Genomic DNA, 17,622 nt, shown 5'->3' with positions numbered 1-17,622 from the left:
GCCCAGCTGTCTCAGAGTTCCAGAGTAGATGGAGTACCAGGGACGGACTCAGTGGCTGGCTGAGCTTTCGGAAGAGGGCAGCAGGGCGCTCCCTTCCCAGGCCTTCCCAGAGACTGCAGGGTCTCCAGCTCTCTGCTGCCCTCATGGGAGCTCAGGACTCCTGGGTGCCCTGGCCTGCACTCCTCAGACAATCCTTTTGGTCTCACTAGGCCTTGTGTGGGCTACTGAAAAGATGCAATGTCCCGTCCCCCCCCCCGCCCCCCCCCCCAGTCCCGCACAGTTCTGCCATTAGAACTAGAAGTGAGACTGGAAAGCAAGCGTCGCAGGCGGAGATGGACTCACCTGAGCCTCCTGCAGGCCTCTGCCGCTGAGGGGCTTCGGCGGCTGCCTTCGCTGCTCACACAGGCTGTAGTCAAGGTTCAGCGTGTATGGTGCATGTCTTGACACAAAAGAATTCCCATAGGAGGCTGGCAGGGCGGACCCAGGCGACACTAATTCACAGGTGTATATTCAGAGTCAGGCATGGTGGGGGAGTGCGCTTTGGTCAGACTGAGGAGATCGGAGACCAGACATCACCTGACACACACTTGAGGGTAGACACCGGCACCTATGTGTGAGGTGGGAATGGTCACCCCACAGACAAGGGAGGCCAAAGAGGAGACCTGGTTTCCAGTCATGCACACCACCCTTGCCCCCCATCCTGGCCCCAGGCCTGTAGCTAAGCTGGTGTTTGGGGGTGTGAGCATATCAGATTCTCAGGACTCACGTGCAGGGGTGACTAGACAATCCTGAGTGTGGGTTTACAGTCTAGTGATTATAATGCTTGATGCTCCTCAGGGAACCAGGGTGCATCTTCTAGATTCTTCGATTCAGAAGTTCATTCTGTTGATTGCTGTTACAGACCTTTCTAGAAAGGTCTTCAGTGTTCCATGGGAACATTCTTAGGTCATATGTAGTGCGAGAACAACAGGATTATGAGTAATTTCTTAAAAATTGCTTATGGATTTTTTTTTTGTACTAACATCCAAAGCCATAAATATTTCATTTTTTGATGCTAGGGAGGCAGTTATCTCGCTCACCCCTGGGGAGTTCCTAGCCTGGTATTCCAGCTGGAATAGTACAGTAGTCAGAACAGACCTAGAGGATGGCTGAGGTAGCTGTCCATGGTGAGCCCGGCACACAGCTGACAGGCGGGGTGTGGAGCAGGCCCAGAGGGGCGCAGAGCTCACAACCGTGACCTTAGGAAGCAAAAGCCGCGTCTGTTACGGAATATTACTGCATATAAAAGTTAAAGTGGCTTGGATTTAAAGGCTCTAGTGACCAGAAAACACGCTATGAGAGTGCCCGTCCTCAGGGAAAAGAATCGAGGAGAGAGGACTGAACTGACCCCGGGCAGATAGGAGGGACTGGCCTGAGGACATGCCTGCAGGGCCGAGACTGTCGGTCAGAGCACAGATGGAGGTCTGTTGTTGGGTCTGGGTCAGTTAGTCAAACAGTGAGGGTGTATCGTCACTAAGTGTCAGTCCTCAGACCATCCGTTCGGGGTGTTGTGGAACAGGAGCCATCAGTGGAGGTGTGTTATTAAGGTGTGAGCCAGTCATACCGTCAGTGTTGGTTCATCAGTTAGACGTCAGTGGAGGCGTGCTTTCAGATCCTGATGAAGTCAGAAGCAGGGGCCTCACTGGGGCATATGACCATCCGGCCCAGGGGCTGGTGTCCCCACCCCATAGATCTTAGAGAATTAGAAGACACTAAGTGACTTTTGGTAGATGACCAGAAGGCTTCCTCTGGAAACAAACAAAATGAAGATTATATAGAAACGACTCTGTGGCGCCACATCTAGCCATCGCAGTGATCCGACACTTGCTGACCAGAGCCGTGGGCACAGGGAGGCAGATGAGCACGTTCCTTAGGCTCCTATCCAGTTTCCAGTTTCTCCCTTGAGCTTATTACGCTTCATCTGCCTATGAAAGTGATGGGTGGTGATTGTGTGTCCTATAGGGCTCAGGGCCTGGTGTCCCACCATGGCCCCGCAGGTCTACCATAGCCCACCAAACCCGAGGAGACCTGGCAGTCGGGGAGGCATGCCCTCCTCCTGTAACAGGTGTGGGAAGAGCACGCTGTGAGTTTACTCTGGCCTGGTGTGAGGTGCTGCTGGGATCCGCGTGTCGTTTGCACCCATGCCCACATCCTGCTGCCATCTGTGTTTTTTAACTCATTCTGTGCCAACTGATGGCACAAAAGAGCTGGGGTGGGGCGGTGGGGCTCCCTCCTGCCAAGCAGAGCCTCTCAGGGCAAAGCTTCCCCTCCCCGCACTGAGGGTCACCATGTGGCTGCCACCTGTAGCTTTCCATTAGACAAACCAACAACTGCTCACTCCCCACCATCCTGTGAGGTAACTGCCCTCGTGGTCTACTGCCCCTGAGTTGTAAAAACATTCCTGCGCCAGGGGGAAGCATGTGGCCGAGTGCTTGTGACGCTCCCATCCGTCACAGACTCTGGGCATTGGTGTTGAAAGCCAACACCATGGGGACCTGTCCCCAGGACCGTGCGGCATCTCTGGTTTCTCCCTGCTGGTGGCAGCAGCAGCACCCACTCTGGTGTGACCGAGTGGCCTCTGACTAGAAGCCCCCCCCCCCCCATGCAGGCCCGAGGGCTTCTATTGATGCTGTCTCTAAGCCCAGGGAGGAAGCGTTTCTCTGGTAGAATGAAGAGCAAGGCACAGTAGCATCCCTAAGCAGTCAGTGTTTCCACAAAATCCTGATGCTTCTGTTCCAGAACTCTCTGGGGTCCTCCTCCACTGGCTCCCAGAACTCCTGCGGGCCATGGGTTTTCACAGAAGCCCAGCTTCAGAATGTGCCTCTTTCTTTTATTGGAAACTAAGCAGAAGCAGAAGTACAGGCTTCCTAGCCTTTTGATTCTTTGGAGTAAAACTTGGAGAAGGTTCTGGAAACATGGAGAGGCACCTTTCACAGACCCCAACAGTGTCCACCTCGTGTGCTGCGTAGGGAACCGTTCTTGCGGAAGGCTTGTGCAGACTGGCTTTCGTGAGAGAAAGAACTTGTAGCCACTGACCTCACGTGTGTCTGTCTATAGTGGAGAAGTGTGCTGGTTCTTAGTGTGACTCATGTCTGTACCTCCCACTGTCCTGCTGCATTCCAGCTGGGAAGGCAGTCCCCTGGTCCTCCCTCTTCATTGGTTGGATGTTAGCAGCCATGGCCGTGGCCAGGGGTCGGGCTGTTGGAGGAGTAGCCTTTGTCCAGTGTGTGCCGCCTGCCCACCTCCGCCTTGTCCTGAGGTCTCCACAGAGAAGCCCTCCCTGATACTGTCACCTCTGTGTTCTGGTGTCTCCTCTGGCTGTCTCCTGAAGTGTCCTAGCAGCTGTACCCCTCAGCCGTGGGCATCTCCATCACCGCAGCCAGTTCCCCGAGTTTGTTCTTGAGACAGGCAGTAAGGTGGACAGCCCTCCTAGAGAAAGCACCACGCAAAACTTGACTCCAGCGTGAGGTCTCTCCCTGCTGAATCTGAGACCTTAGGACTCTTCACAGTCATGTGCTAGTGCCCAGCAGGGCCATTATCAGGGGCCAGCAGGACACTAACGTGAGTCATTCCTGAGCTAGGCTTGGCCTCTGTGCTGGCCTAGGGCCACCTGAGCGCTTGCCTTTTCTAGCTCAGAAAACTGTAGGCCCCATATCCTTGGGCTGAGAGGTGCAGAGGCCAGGGGTCATGCTCTCTAGCATCCGTGTTCGGGATGAGGGAGGAGAGGTGAGCGGCAACAGGCACTCACTTGGACTCTTGTCTCCACAGATGTTTGGGAATTGGACCTTTGGGACACTGGTGTTCACCGTGATGGTGTTCACTGTCACACTGAAGGTAAGTCAGTATTGTGGTCACGCTCCAGCCATGGCTGGTCTCACCCTGTGCTCCTGGAATCCCAGATCCATACTGATGCTGACACCTCATGCTAGGTGTCATGAGTCATCTTTCTCCATATCCGGGTCCCGGCAAATGTACACTGCCTGGTACATGAACTTCCAGGATTGCTCAAAAGGAAATGAAGAGCTGAGTGTTTACAAAAGGATGGAAGCTGAAATTCTCAATATAATTTAAACAGCTCTATTTAAATAAATTAATCTATTTTGGAAATTTTTTCAAAGATCTAGGGCTGTTTAGTCTGCATGTGTCGGCACCACATGGGTGCCTAGTGCCCTTGGGTCCCCTGGGACTGAAGTTACAGATGGTTGTGAACCACTGTGTGGGTGCTGGGAACTGAACTCAGGACCTCTGGAAGAACAGCCAGTGCTCTTAACCACTGAGCCATCTCTCCAGCCCCCAAAATTCAACTTTTAAAGTCAAGTCAGAGTCTATGAAGAACTTCATTATGAAAGTCCCTGAACCCATCACATTGGGTCTTTAAAAGTATGTAAACTCCTCAAATTGTCTTCTCAGGGAGCAGTATGTCAGCATGGAGGATGCCTCGTGTGCGCACGTGCACACACACACACACACACACACACACACACCTGGCCACCCCAGCCGAATTGTCTTCTCAGGGAGCAGTATGTCAGCATGGAGGATGCCTCGTGTGTGCACGTGTGCACACACACACACACACACACACACACACACACACACACACACACGCACACACACACACGCACACACACACGCACACACGCACACATACACATACACACACATACACGTGCACGCGCGCGCACACAGGTCCCAGGTGACTTGGGGCAGCCTGGCCACCCCGGCCGGCCGTTTCCTCCTGTGGAAGCGTGGGTTGGTCGCTGTGGTTTTTCTTGGAAGCTTTTGTGGGCCCTCTGCCGTCGTGTTTCGGTTTTGCCTCGTGTTTCATGGTTTCTGGCCCTCCTTTCTGCATGCCCGGACAGTGCCGCTCTTGACAGCTCCTTCTCTTGCAGCTTGCGCTGGACACGCATTACTGGACCTGGATAAACCACTTTGTGATCTGGGGGTCGCTGCTCTTCTACGTCGTCTTCTCCCTGATCTGGGGAGGGATTATCTGGTAAGAGTCCTTAGACCCCATGTGGCTGCAGCGGCCCCACCCCTGTCGTGGAAGGCCCGAGATAGATGCACGTTCTGCACAGCCTGCAGCCTCCTGCACTGCCGTGCAGGTTCCCAGGGAACCTCCGTGCCCCTGGTGTCACGGTGCATTCTGGGACCTCTGGCAGACAAGAGGTTGGTAGTGACGATCCTGGCGTCTGGGAGACACAGAACATGGCAACAGCATGGTCTGCTCGGCACCTAGTGAAGGTCCCGTGCTGTGTCATGACACGATTGTGAGGGGTGGACCTCACCAGCTCCTCTCAGCCTCATCGCTGATGCTGCCACATGGACCCATGCTCATCACCTCAAAATGCCGTTCGTAGGAGCTTGAGATCGACCTTTCCACCTGTGTCCTTGGGGACACGGGTACAGTGTGGGGCAGGGTAGTGTGGCCCATGTCGCTGTGATATTCCCAAAGGACCTCAGCAGCCCACCCTCACATGAAACCCTGACTGAAGGTCCTGGAGAGGGCCAGCCCTGTGACCTGAGAGCCCTGGCCAGAGAGTAGTGGGAAGGAAGGACAGCCACACAGTGTGGCCTGTCTCCATCAGTCTTCCCTGGGTCAGTTGACCTTGCCCTGACCCTGGCCAGAGCAAAGATTCCTCACTCTGCCTCACAGTTCTGGGAAGGAACAACCTTAGACAAGACCATCCTAGCCTCCTCCCTCCCCGACACTCACCCAGGAGACCTTTGTGAGGGCTCCCGGAGCCCTGCAGAGGCAGGAACAGACCCTTGTCCTAAACCAGAAAGCCAGAACTGAGGTCCTAGCAGCCCTAAGTCTCCTGGAGTGGGGAGGCTGCAGTGGGGGCCTGTTCGTCTCATGACTGCTGCACCCCCTCTTCTGAGTTGTGGGTGTAAGCAATGACCTTCCCAGAAGCTCCAGCACCCTGTCTCTGAGTGTCCTCACCCCTCCCCACACTTCATTCTGATGATCACCTTGTGTCGGCATGCAGTTTGTGTGTCCTTGGAGGTGGGGCTTTACTCTATCCCTGGGCTGTTCGTGGTTCCAGGAGGTAGAAGGTAATTCCCAGGTCTTGGGTGGAAACAGGGAGCGTGGAGCCAAGGACGCCATCGTCAGCCCATCAGGAACCATCCCTGTTCCTCTCTGTCTCCTTGGGAGGGAAGCATGTGTTCAGAGCATTCGGTGGCCACTGCTGGTCAATGCTCCAGCACCCCCATGTGAATGCTGCTGTTAGTGTGAAGAACACCCAGACACTGGCCCTCCGGGGCCCCCACTCCCCTTTGGGATGACCGTCTGAAGTTCCTTCCTCCCATTCTCCCTTAGAGACTCCAGGAGGCAGATCCACAGCACACAGGTGGCATGGTCAGGGACCGAGGGCACGGAGAAGAGGGCCTTTGGGGAGGGCTTGGGAAGCAGCATGAGGCTGTGGCATCCCTCCTGGCCAGGCTGCGTCTCACCAGTGTCCTCTGTCCCCCGCCCCCCCCCCAGGCCATTCCTCAGCTATCAGCGGATGTACTATGTATTCATACACATGCTGTCCAGCGGGCCTGCCTGGCTGGGCATCACACTGCTCGTCACCGTCAGCCTCCTCCCTGATGTCCTCAAGAAGGTCTTGTGCAGGCAGCTGTGGCCCACGGCGACGGAGAGGACTCAGGTATGGAGGCTGGCCAGCCACTTTCCTCTCCCTGTCTTATGATTGGGAAGTTACTGAGAGAGAGGAGGTGGGGGAAGGAACCTTATTTATTAATTCTGCAATGACACGTGTTTTAAGTTATATTACTTAACACGTGTTAAGTGTTATATTAGGTAAAATTCAAAATGAACAATGCTCAACTTAATCTTTAGACCTAAACAATCAACTGAAAAGAAAAATGAGAACAAAGATTAATAGAAAAAATTACTTTCTGTAAATCCACAAAAAGTGTAATTAGCTGTTACTTTGATCATTGACTAATGGGCTGGGCTGTTGCCCAGTGGTCTGGCAGCTACTTAGCATGTTACAGAGCCTAACTCTGTTCACTCCCTAACTCTGGAGGGGGCAAAATGATTGTTGTGTCACTTTTAAGGGTGTTGGATTTGATTTTGGCTCAAAGTCACCTTTACAAGAGGAAGTGGTGGAGGATGGGGCTCTGTTTCCCATCTCCCAAACTGGCCAGCAAGCTGAATCCTCAATAGGACTCTGCCACCGGGATTGCCTGGGGTTCACTGAGACACAGACTTAACCTCACCCCTGAAAACCTTAACCTCCTCAGGGTGAGGCAGGGCTGTGGGGTCTGCATTTCCAGCAACTTCCCCATAACACAGCCTGAGAACACATGGCCTGTGTGCACAGAGGGCCAGGCCTGCACAGCTCCTGCAGAGAGAGCCAGTACGGAGCCAGGGTCGGGGCATAGGTCCCTCACTAACCTGGCTCCCTACCTGTGGAACCCAAGTCTAGAGTGCAGCCAGCTGGCCATGTTTGGGTTGGGAAGCAGACACCCGACCCCACCGATCCCGCCTTCAGGTTGGTTTTCCTTCTCGGGACTTTGTGCCGGCCATTCTCCCTGCTGTATGCCTCCTGTTACAGTTAGAACACAGTTAGACCTCTAACCTGCTCCTCTGTCGTGAGAGTGGGCAGCTTCACTCAGTGCTGCAAGGAGCAGTCCCCAGCTGGCGCCTCTCAACAGAATGGTGCCAGGCAGTGCTGACTCGGGGACTGTGGGACCCTCAGCTCACAGCATGAGAGACAGCAGGGGAGGCTATCCACCTGCCACTGAGGCCCCCCACACACACACTTCCTCCTAAACACACACACACACACACACACACACACACACACACACACACACAACCGTTGGTCCTGGAGCTATCAGTGCTCAGCTGCTCTGGTTCCATGGGAATGACATTCATTGCTCCTAGTCCGCAGTCCAGCCTGTAGGGATCTGGAAACTGTCCAGTAGCTGTCTTCCATGCAGGCCTAAAGCCTTTGCTCTTCACAAGTACAGCCCCAAGGCTGACAGGTATCTTCCTGACACCTTGACATGTCCAGGTTCACAGTAGACACTCAGCTTCCTGACACACAGACACAGTGGACACAGGATCATAAAGATTCCCAGTGATACAATGGACATTGGGTTCACAGTGTCAGGGACACCGGATGTGTGTGTTCTTTAGCATGCCTTATGCACAGAGATGCTGTGTTCATGGCAACACCCATGTAAAAGGACAGAATGAACATTCATGCACTGCTCATGACACTCCCTGTGCCTGGGGATGTGGGAACACACATCCAAGGCAATGTCTTGACACTTGGGACACCGGGACACTCGCTCATGACAGCACTGGGCAGAGTTCTGACCCCAAGAGAGGCACAGCTCAGGATGTCTCCTGGGTCCCCTGGCTGTCGCATAGCTGTGGTCACCAAAGCACATTCTACCTGGTGCCCCCATGTTGACTGGATACACTTGAGCAAAGAGTTCAGCTCTGCAGGGTAGCAAGGGCGCCTCCCTGCAGGCCTCCTGAGATTTGCTGTGGCCGTACTTGTGGCTTCTACTGTGGGATGCTGCTTTGCAAGAATCTCCTGGAATGGCCCTAGAAGGTGGGTGGGAAAGGCTGAGGCGCTTTCCCATCATCCCCTCCATCAGTGGAGAGGTCCCCACTGCTGTTGTGAGCTCTGAAGCCTATAAGAAGCGTCTCTACTGCACACTGTCCCCAGTTGCCGCACAGGAGGCATAGAGCCGGGAGGAGGCAGGTGTGGCCGGGGTAGGGAGGGGTGGGCCCGTGGGTCCTGGCCTGGCAGCGCCCGGCAGCTAGAGCAGCGGTGTTACTGTGTGCTAGGATGTTTGCCTATAACCAACTTACCTCTTGTCTCTCTCTCCTGCCTCCCTCCCCCTCCACTGCTTTGCCTAAATAACCACTACTTGTTCAAACGCTCCGCACGGCCTCCGGACTGCGGCCTGCAGGCCAAGAACAAGTGCCTTTCTGTTGAGCAGCCCACCGTCTTTATGCTTTCCCAGACCACCAGTGGTCTGAGTTTCTGACCAACAGGTGACCCTCTCTGCCTTCTTCCACGTTGGGGTGATGGCCACAGGACCAGGTGGGGAGACCTTAGTGCTGAGGCCACCCTGAGTGCACTCCCTGGTCTTGTCATTCATCACAGTAACCCCGTCAGGTAACACGGTGACAGCGCACCGCCCGGGAGAAGTACACTAGCGGTGGCCTTTGTCCTCCTCCAACAGAGGCTCACGGCAGGCAGCTCCCCGTGTCCATCGGGGGTCCAGGGCCTTCACCGTTGCTAGACACCGGTGACTCGGTCCCTAGGCCCCTGACAGTCAGGCAGGTCACACACACAGTCAGTCCAGCCTGAGCAAGGTGACTTCAGTTCTCCACTGCTGTGGTGGTAGAGACGGAGACTTCTTCCAACATAGCCCTGCTCTGGGGACCCAGTCTTTAGTGTGGAAACTGAGGAAGGCCAGGAGAGAATGTTCTGCTCAAGCCCCCTGAGGACATCGTGAGGTGGAGTCACACTGTCACTGGCCTCTACTTGCTAGATTCCTGCTCTCCTTTTCAGAATAAAAACCTGGTTTTTAGAACCTTCACCCCCACCCCCTGTGATGTGCTGCTTTCAATGGCCACTGTGGCAGCAGCACAGAACTTCTCCCCAGGGCCCTTTCCCTAGGTGGCGGCTGTAGCCAGTACCTGCTCCTCACAGCCGGGCAGTCAGGGGAGAGAGCAGCATCACAGTGCTGTGGCATTTTGGCTGAATTTTTCTGTACCCAAATGTGACGGCTGCATGAGTTCCATCAGTGGAGTTTGGAGGGTTACCCGCATCGGGTTCCTGCCTCACCAGGGCTTATGCCTGAGAAACACCCAAAGCAGAAAAGAGCAGTTCCCTTCTAGGTGTCTTAAACACCATATTTAACCAGTTAATAGTGTCACAAGATCTGTTAGAATAGATTTTTAGGAAGACTAAAATGTCACAAGGTCTTCATAAGACATTACATATGTCAACTCAGGCTGCAAACCCTGTTCCCTCTTGACAAAACTTCCTCAGCATTGAGTTTCTTGGACCTGTGCAAAGGTAGACTTCAGCCACGGGGGAGGTGGCACTGTGATCCTGTCTCCCGTGGCCCGAGACTTGGCCCCCGGGCACCATAGCAAACCACACATGCACACAGTCCCTGCCACTACACTTGAGACACAACGGACAGACACACTGCTGCAGCAGAGCATCACAGGTCTGCAAAGCTCTGGAGGAATACACATCCCGCAGGCCTCATTGGGGCAGATTTGACGCCAGATGTCTGGGGTTCGCTTCCAACCTCTTCCTAGTACAGGCAAGCGTGACGGACACTGGGCATGTTATATATCAGACTTGCATATATAGCATCGTGCGTGTGTTCACACCGGTCTCCGCGTCCACACACTTGCAGCAGCCTGCCTGCCCGTCCCCGTGCCTGTGTGGGCCACAGCACCATCCTCTGGTTCCTTCTCCTCCTGGACACTTGCCAGCTCACCTGCCCTTCTGCCGTCCAGCCTTGTCTTCCTTCAGCTCTGAGAGCTCCCTCCTTCCTCGGCACTGAGAAACTGGTGAATGGGGACTGGAAAGTGCTTGAAAGCTGCACCACGCCAGGCCAGGAGCCAGCAGCCTTCAGGACATGGCCCGTGAATGTCCTGTCTGCCAGGCAGGCTGTGCAGAAGCCACTGCTCACCTGCCGGGGCGCTGCAGAGGAGGCGGCACACAGGTGCCCGTGGCCTTAGGAGTCTGGATGCAGCCTCTGTGTTGGGAGCAGGAACTTGCTAGGACCTTCCAGCTGGTGCTGGCCCTCTCCCATGGTGCTTTCAACTTGCCTTTTGACCTTACCACTTCTTCTCCGGGTGCAGACTTCTTCGAATGAACCTGTTCAGAGCCGTCTGTCCCCCTAGAGAAAGCTTGGTGCTCCTTTGTGGACAGGCAGCCCCTGGAGCCAGCTCTGGCCGCCTTGATGGCGTCACGACCGATATGTGTGCAGACCCTGCAAGCAGAGTCCATGGCCTGCCATGGTGGAGAGTGTGGGGATGGTATAGGTCAGTGTAGATGCGGCCTTGGGTCTGCAGCAGCCGGGGCACAGGTCCTGGCCTCCTACGCTGGCCTCCATGCAGACAGACAGCAGCTCAGTGTCTTTCCTCGCCCTTGCAGAAGAGCACCCGACTCAAAGCACTGGCCGATGCCACTTCGAACAGCGACAGGCCCCTGCTGAAGGAGTACTTACCCCAGCCAAGACGTGTCTAGCCCAACGCTGGGTAACGGTATGGCTGCCTGCTGGGCACTAGGCCGGTGTGCTGTGACTCTCAGACTGCCTGCTCTTCCTCCAAAGTTTTGCTGTGTTGTCCCCTCTCCTTTTTATAAGTGGTTCCTTCTGGAAACAAACTAGACCATTTTTACACACACATACAGACACACACACACACACACAGGTAAGTGTCACACCTGAGAGTGAGCTAAGCATACGAGGAGTGTTAAACACACGTGTGTATACACATACAGATGACATGTGCCCAGTGCGCTGTGCCCAGTGTTTCCTGACAAGCTGGCCCCTGTCCTTGTGATAGGCACAGCCTCACTTAAAAGCCCCTGGGGGTAATCCTGTCTTGAAATGGGAAGGAAGGTCTCCCCCAGCTGCACTGGACACAAACCAAGTCAGTGTCCAGCGGAGACCGCCAGCTGACACAGCTGTGGTCGGAGTGTGGTCTGGGGACGGTCACCCGGGGGGGTGGGGCGGGGGAGCTGCGCTCTGCAGCCTTTGCCCCCCTCCTGGATACCTGCTGCCGCGTGTGCATGCTGTGGCCCTTCCTCAGAGGCAGCAGCCGCCACTTCTGTCTGGTGACTGTAGGCCGAGGGCATGAAAGCTGCATGATGTTGCCCCCAGTGCAGGTCAGGCTCGGACGTACTAACCTGAGTCGGTGGGTCCCGACTTCTCCTGGGGTAGTGGCTAGCCCCCTAGACCGAGGGTATCTGGGGACCGTGTGAGACCCCCACACAGGCCGCTGGGGACAGGGCAGAAGCTCAGCGTGTTTGCCCCAGCACTTTGCCCCCCTGCCCTCCTGTGTTGTCCCTGGCATGTGGGATGGATGCCCCTCCGTTGGCACTCAGACAGAGGGTGTTTGTCCCCAGAACTGAAGGCAGACGCCTCCAGGCACAGTTCGCAGGGGATGGGCCCTCTCACCTGCCCCCGGGGTGATACAGCGGTCCAGGGTAGGCTGGAAGAGCTGGGGGGGTGCACCGGCTGTTAGGGTTCCCCAGAGAGGGTCTGTGACTGACGACGGGCCTTCTGTTCTTTTGGCAGAACGTTCAACTTTGGGACAGCGTTTCAGAATTCACCCCTCTGGCCTCTTTGCAGAGCTGGGGCGCTCGGGGCACCAGGCCCCTGGCTGCCCCGCACAGCTCCCCCTCTGGGAGAGCAGTGTGCTTGAGGCGCGCGAGGGAAGAGTATGCTGTGCTCCCTCCCCGCCCAGGCCTTTCCTGCAACCCGAGGTATGGGTGCTGTAGGTCCAGCCTGGAAACACCCACCTGATGGACAGATCGCCTTCTGTCCCAGCTCTGAGAGCTGTGTGCTTGGGTGCCTGTGTGTGCCTGCACCTGCCCCGCCCTCATCCTCAAGGAGGTGGGGGTGGGGTCACAGGTCACCCACTCGGGCACACAGCACACCGCAATCTGGACCGTGCGTGACAGGCATCGTCATCCTAGGCCCGGAGACCGTACCGACAGATGGGCTGTGGGGAAGGACATTATGCTTGGCTTCACCGTAAGCATCGCAGCTATGAAGCTGGCCGCGCCAGGCCTGCGTGTCCACCCTCTGCTGTTGTCATCCTCTGCTGTCACTTGAGGAGAAGACCCTGCCCCTCTGTCTGCAGCCTTGTACATCTCGCCCATGGGCTCCGCTCACATTACATCCTCATGTTCCTGACCACGTGTTTCCTGTGTAAACCATCCACACTTCCCGCTAGGGAAGTGGCCATGTCGGACACTAAGTGGTGTGCGTCTTCTGGACCTGTGGCCTTGCTGTGCTCACGTTCACTGTCCCCCCACAAGCCATTTCCCTGGATCATGTCCGAGTCTGTGTGCTGAGGAGATGCTGACCCTGCACACCGGAGCTTTGGAGGCCGTCAGCGTCCCCTTCCTACCACCGGCTGCCTGTGGAAGATGGCATGTATGTGTGTAGATAAGTCACATGTTGACCAGGTCCTCAGGAGTGTAGCGATAGCCACCACATCCCAGAACGATGTTAGTTGACCTTACTGGAAATCATTTGTTTCAGGGGTGCTGGGGAAGGGGGCGGTTTGGGGCACCCAGGCAGGTATTTATCTCACCCGTAGGTGAGTCCCGCACCCAGAGCTGTCTGGGGCTGATGTGGACTCGTCCGTTCCAGTCTGCTGCTCAGCCTGCCTCCACTGGTGCCACACAGATCCATCCCATCCAGGGCTTTCCTTGGCGTGGACGGGCCGTCAGAAGGCCTCTGTACTGTGAATCCCTGCTGCTTCCCACACGGGCATTTCTGTGTCTCGTGGAGCGTCCAACAGACCTTCCATAGAGAAGACGTTTCGGTGTGGTGCAGCCTTTCAGAGAGTGCCAGCCAGAGACCGGGAGAAAGCCATCCCCATCCCCGTGGAGTCATGTGGTAGACCTGGGGCCGTAATGAGGGCCGCAGGCACGGGAGAGTCTCCAACCCGGGAAGCACAAAGTCTGTGACGAGATTACACGAGGTTTCCCTGTGAGCGTGTGCTTGAACCGGGGACCAGCTGACAGAAGGAGCAGTTCTTGGACCCGGCAGCTGGGGGAGTCGGGTGACCGTAAACATCACACCAAAGACCGGGGATGGCCTCGAGCTGTGACAGACGGAGAATGCACAGCTCCTCTAAGGGCTGTCCCTGGCTCCACACCCCTTACGCCCCGTCACCCACCTGCGTCGCCATGTGTCAGCCCAGGGTTGGAGCCCCAGTCCACACTAGCCCTTAAATAGTGGTGTGTGCATTTTTACAGCCCTTTTTAAGAACCCAAAACGGGTACAAGTGTAATACCTGTGGGGAGGGGCAGATTCTCTGTATGTTTAGTTAACAAATTATTTGTAATGTATTTTTTTAGGGATCTTAAAATTGCCTTTGCACTGAAGTATTTTCATAGCTGTTTCTATATCTCTTATTCATTTGTTGATGTATCTTCTGATTTTTAAGTATGTTTTTAAAGCTTTCATATTTTAAGTTTAAGAATTTTTGGCCACTTTAAATGCTGGTGAGTGTTCGGCTGAATGTTTCCGTCCCTGCTGCGTGAACTGACTCTGCCCTGTGCCTCTGTGTCTCTGGTGTGTCTGAGACCCACCAGGTGAAGGGCGTGCTGAGGGTGTGACCACACTTCCTTTTCTTGTTTCATCACGGTCCTTTGCATTTTCACGTTTTCTGTTTTGTTTTGTTTGTACTCCATCCTTCAGCCTTAAACACAGAATAATCTTCCTGCAGGCTCTGCGTCCTGCAACCCATTCTGGGTGTGGCGATACTCTCTTGCACCCCCCAATAGCCTAAGTTTACATAGGAACACCCCAGACTTTACACACACTCCAATGTCTTTTAAAAGTGTGCTTAGGAAATTACCAAATGAAGGTGCCTGAGAATTTGAAATAGACAAGGGCACAGGTGAGATGCAGAAACAAGAGACCAAATGTGAGTGCAGAAGCCCTCCACCTCACCTCACAGCGGCTGCTTTTTACTTTCCTTAGAGCACGTAACTAACTCAGAGGAAGCGTTTTTCTTAATTGCATTGCACATGTCAACATCTGTGACATACTGCGCTGGCCAGAGTTCATGCTTCTGTCCCCTGCAAGCAGTTCATCTCACGTATGTACCAGGAGGCCTGGCTTCTTATGTGTTCTCTTTCTGTTCTACACACACACAGTCATGGCCATTTACAAACATGTATAAACATGTACACATATGTGCACACACAAGCACATGTGCATTTTCCTCCCAGCTTCCATTCTGATAGCCTTGTGCAGAGGTTTTGCCCTCTGGGACCATTGGGCTCCTTTCACACACGCGAGTGCATACACACACACACACACACACACACACACACACACACACACACACACACCTAGAAAGGGGGCTTGGGCTGTGCTCACATGTGGGCTGTGTGGGTGACATTGCAGTGCTGGACCCAGCTCTCCCCTCCCAGGGAAGTGCACCTCCCTGTCAGGACCCCCTCTTGCTCCCTCAGTCCAGCCAGCAGGATCCAGGCTAAGGAAGCCACACGCCATCCCAAGTGCAGGTGCCTGTCCCTTGCCACATACTAGCTAGGAAAACATGTCCCTACATCCCAGCGATCCATTCCTGAGTACAAGCAGACCAAAGGTCCCACCCCGGGAGCTCCTGGATGGGAAGGGGCTCTGAAGGCTGAGGTAGCAATTGGGGGGATGGCCCAGACAAAGGCTGGAAGGTCGGGGTGACTGTCTTTCCTGAGCACATTTCCTAGGATCAGCTCCTGAATGTCGTGATTGTGCTATCCTGGTCACCAGATCGCTGAGCATCAGCCAGGTGTCTGGTGGTCTGGAGGGAGCTCAGCCTGGGTCTCTGAACTCCCAAGTTCAAGGTGTATCTGCACTGACTGGTACTGGACTCACCCATCCACATTTGTTTCATCCTGATGTAATTTATTGGCAATGCCATAGAACAGCAGGCGCTTGTGTTCTACATTTCTTTTGGAAGTTTCCCACTTAATGACTGTAAAAACAGGAAAAATATCACTTGGCGAATGCAATCTCTCTGTTTTCAAAGCCAGAAGACAGGTGACTGGGAACGAGAGCAGTTCTGATACTGTGTCTAAACAAAGCTTTAATGAAGATGTGTATGTTGGAAGTATTATGAAAGTGTGATTCTAATTTTGCAGAAAAATGTCTATCAATTTATATAGCTTTATTTTTTACCTTATCAAGAGATATAGAATTTTAATATGCATATATTGTCTGACTTAAAATCATGTGTGGCTCCATTACCACTTAAAATGTCCACCTATGATGTCTGAATAAGAGAGACTCAAAGATGTATTTACCATGAATGGTTATCTGTAGCTCTCATCTTCCTAAGTACTGGGATTTATTTTAAATTATCAAATATAGTAAGTACATTAAACATGTCATTCTCCAACACTAATGTTTAACTGATAGCCCAATAACCTGCTTTGAAAATTAAATTGTGAATTAAACCGGATCAGAGGTCTCGTGAGGTTTATTTTGTGTGCCGCTGCCCGATTGTGCCTTTGCTTTCTGTAGGCAGTCCTGATAGACTGGGCCTTTCTGCGGGAGGCTTTGGTTCACTCCCAGTGACTGAAAAGATGCAGCTCTGATTTCTTACAAACGTGTGTGGCTTCATGTTAACAGAAACCATGGTTAAAACTGTAAGCACACATGTCTGGGGGGGGGGGGGTGGTCACATCAAATGGGTATTGTGGGAGACAGAATCTTAGCTTTACTGAAGGGGGCACAGGGTGGTGGTGTGATGGGTACTGCACTTCTATCCCTGAGCGTATGGGACTCTCTGGAGAGCCTGAACGTAAAGCCACACCGTGGTCCAGGCCTGAGGGTACATGTTGAGTATACCTAGAACAAGAAACTTAGCACCAGAGCCCCCAGGGCCATAAGCCTCCCTCACCAGCCCTCCTGTGCAGCCAGCCCAAGGCTAATCCTGTGCCCCACCTCTGGGACACCTCCCCTTTCCTTTATCTTCTGTGAAACTTGGGGCTCAGCAACCCAGTCTCACTATCAGGCAGCTAGCAAACTCCTCCATGCTATTCCCAGTTGAGTCAGACTCTGGGTGCTGCATGAGGAGCCCCAAGAATGCCCCTGAGTCTCTGCTCCTCTGGGCTCTTCACTGTCCGCCTGCTCTTGGCCCTGGCACCCTCTGCAGCTGGATGTCCTGGGCGCTGATGCCTCGGACATAGAATATCAGGATATGTTCCTTTGCTGGGCATCTGGGGCCCAGCTCACACTTGAACACTCAGAGTAGATCACCTAGGAGCCAGGATCAAAAGCCGCATTATTCACTTGAGCGGTTTCTAGTAAGAGTGATCTCAGGCTTTGGTATGATGGGCTGATATGATGATCAGTCCCTACCGAATCCTTGGCTCCTGGCCGCCTGAGTGGTTTGCATTGCCCATGCAGTTCACAGTCCTGAACCTGTGGGACCCTCCCTTTGTATCATATTGGCCACTTCTGTGTGTCCGTGGACCACAGGGAGGAGCCAGAAATGCTTTGCAGAGCTGAGTACATGCAGCCTAAATATGCGCTCTATGCTCTGCCTGGTAAAGTGAGACTAGGTTACCAATTCCCTACCTGGGAGGCAAGACAGCAAGTCCCTCTGGGTTCTCCACCTGCTAGAAGACTTGTAACTAAGAAATTCTTGGTGCTATCATCAGCTGTCTGTGCAGACGTGGGACCTGAGCAGGCATCTCTAGCTTTGGGCAACCTGTTTCGGTTACCTGACAGTAACATTGGGCCTTGCCCTCACTGGTTAACAGGCTAAGGAGTGAGGGACTTGAGATTCTGATGCCTGAGCCTGTGTCCCGCCTCTGCTCTGCCCAGCTC

General features: G+C 54.1%; 1 protein-coding gene across 6 annotated transcripts in view; it reads left to right on the top strand.

The window, feature by feature from the left end:
• The window catches only part of Atp11a (ATPase phospholipid transporting 11A), a 112,785-nt gene extending 96,536 nt beyond the window's left edge, over positions 1 to 16,249 (top strand). For 3 of the 6 annotated variants that reach the window (XM_076553728.1, XM_006981313.4, XM_076553724.1), the window contains exons 26-29: positions 3,808 to 3,873; positions 4,929 to 5,032; positions 6,524 to 6,689; positions 12,340 to 16,249. In XM_076553728.1, the coding sequence (XP_076409843.1) occupies positions 3,808 to 3,873; positions 4,929 to 5,032; positions 6,524 to 6,689; positions 12,340 to 12,567 (564 nt within the window). In that variant the 3' untranslated portion in view covers positions 12,568 to 16,249. Of the gene's footprint in view, positions 1 to 3,807; positions 3,874 to 4,928; positions 5,033 to 6,523; positions 6,690 to 8,976; positions 9,062 to 11,192; positions 11,303 to 12,339 lie in introns of all 6 variants that reach the window. The other 3 variants (XM_076553727.1, XM_076553725.1, XM_076553726.1) reach the window with 2 other exon arrangements.
• The last annotated feature ends 1,373 nt before the right edge of the window (positions 16,250 to 17,622 follow it).

Source organism: Peromyscus maniculatus, chromosome 17 (assembly GCF_049852395.1).
Source record: "Peromyscus maniculatus bairdii isolate BWxNUB_F1_BW_parent chromosome 17, HU_Pman_BW_mat_3.1, whole genome shotgun sequence".
In the NCBI taxonomy this organism is placed as follows: Eukaryota; Metazoa; Chordata; class Mammalia; order Rodentia; family Cricetidae; genus Peromyscus; species Peromyscus maniculatus.
This window is presented reverse-complemented; position numbering and strand designations above follow the sequence as displayed.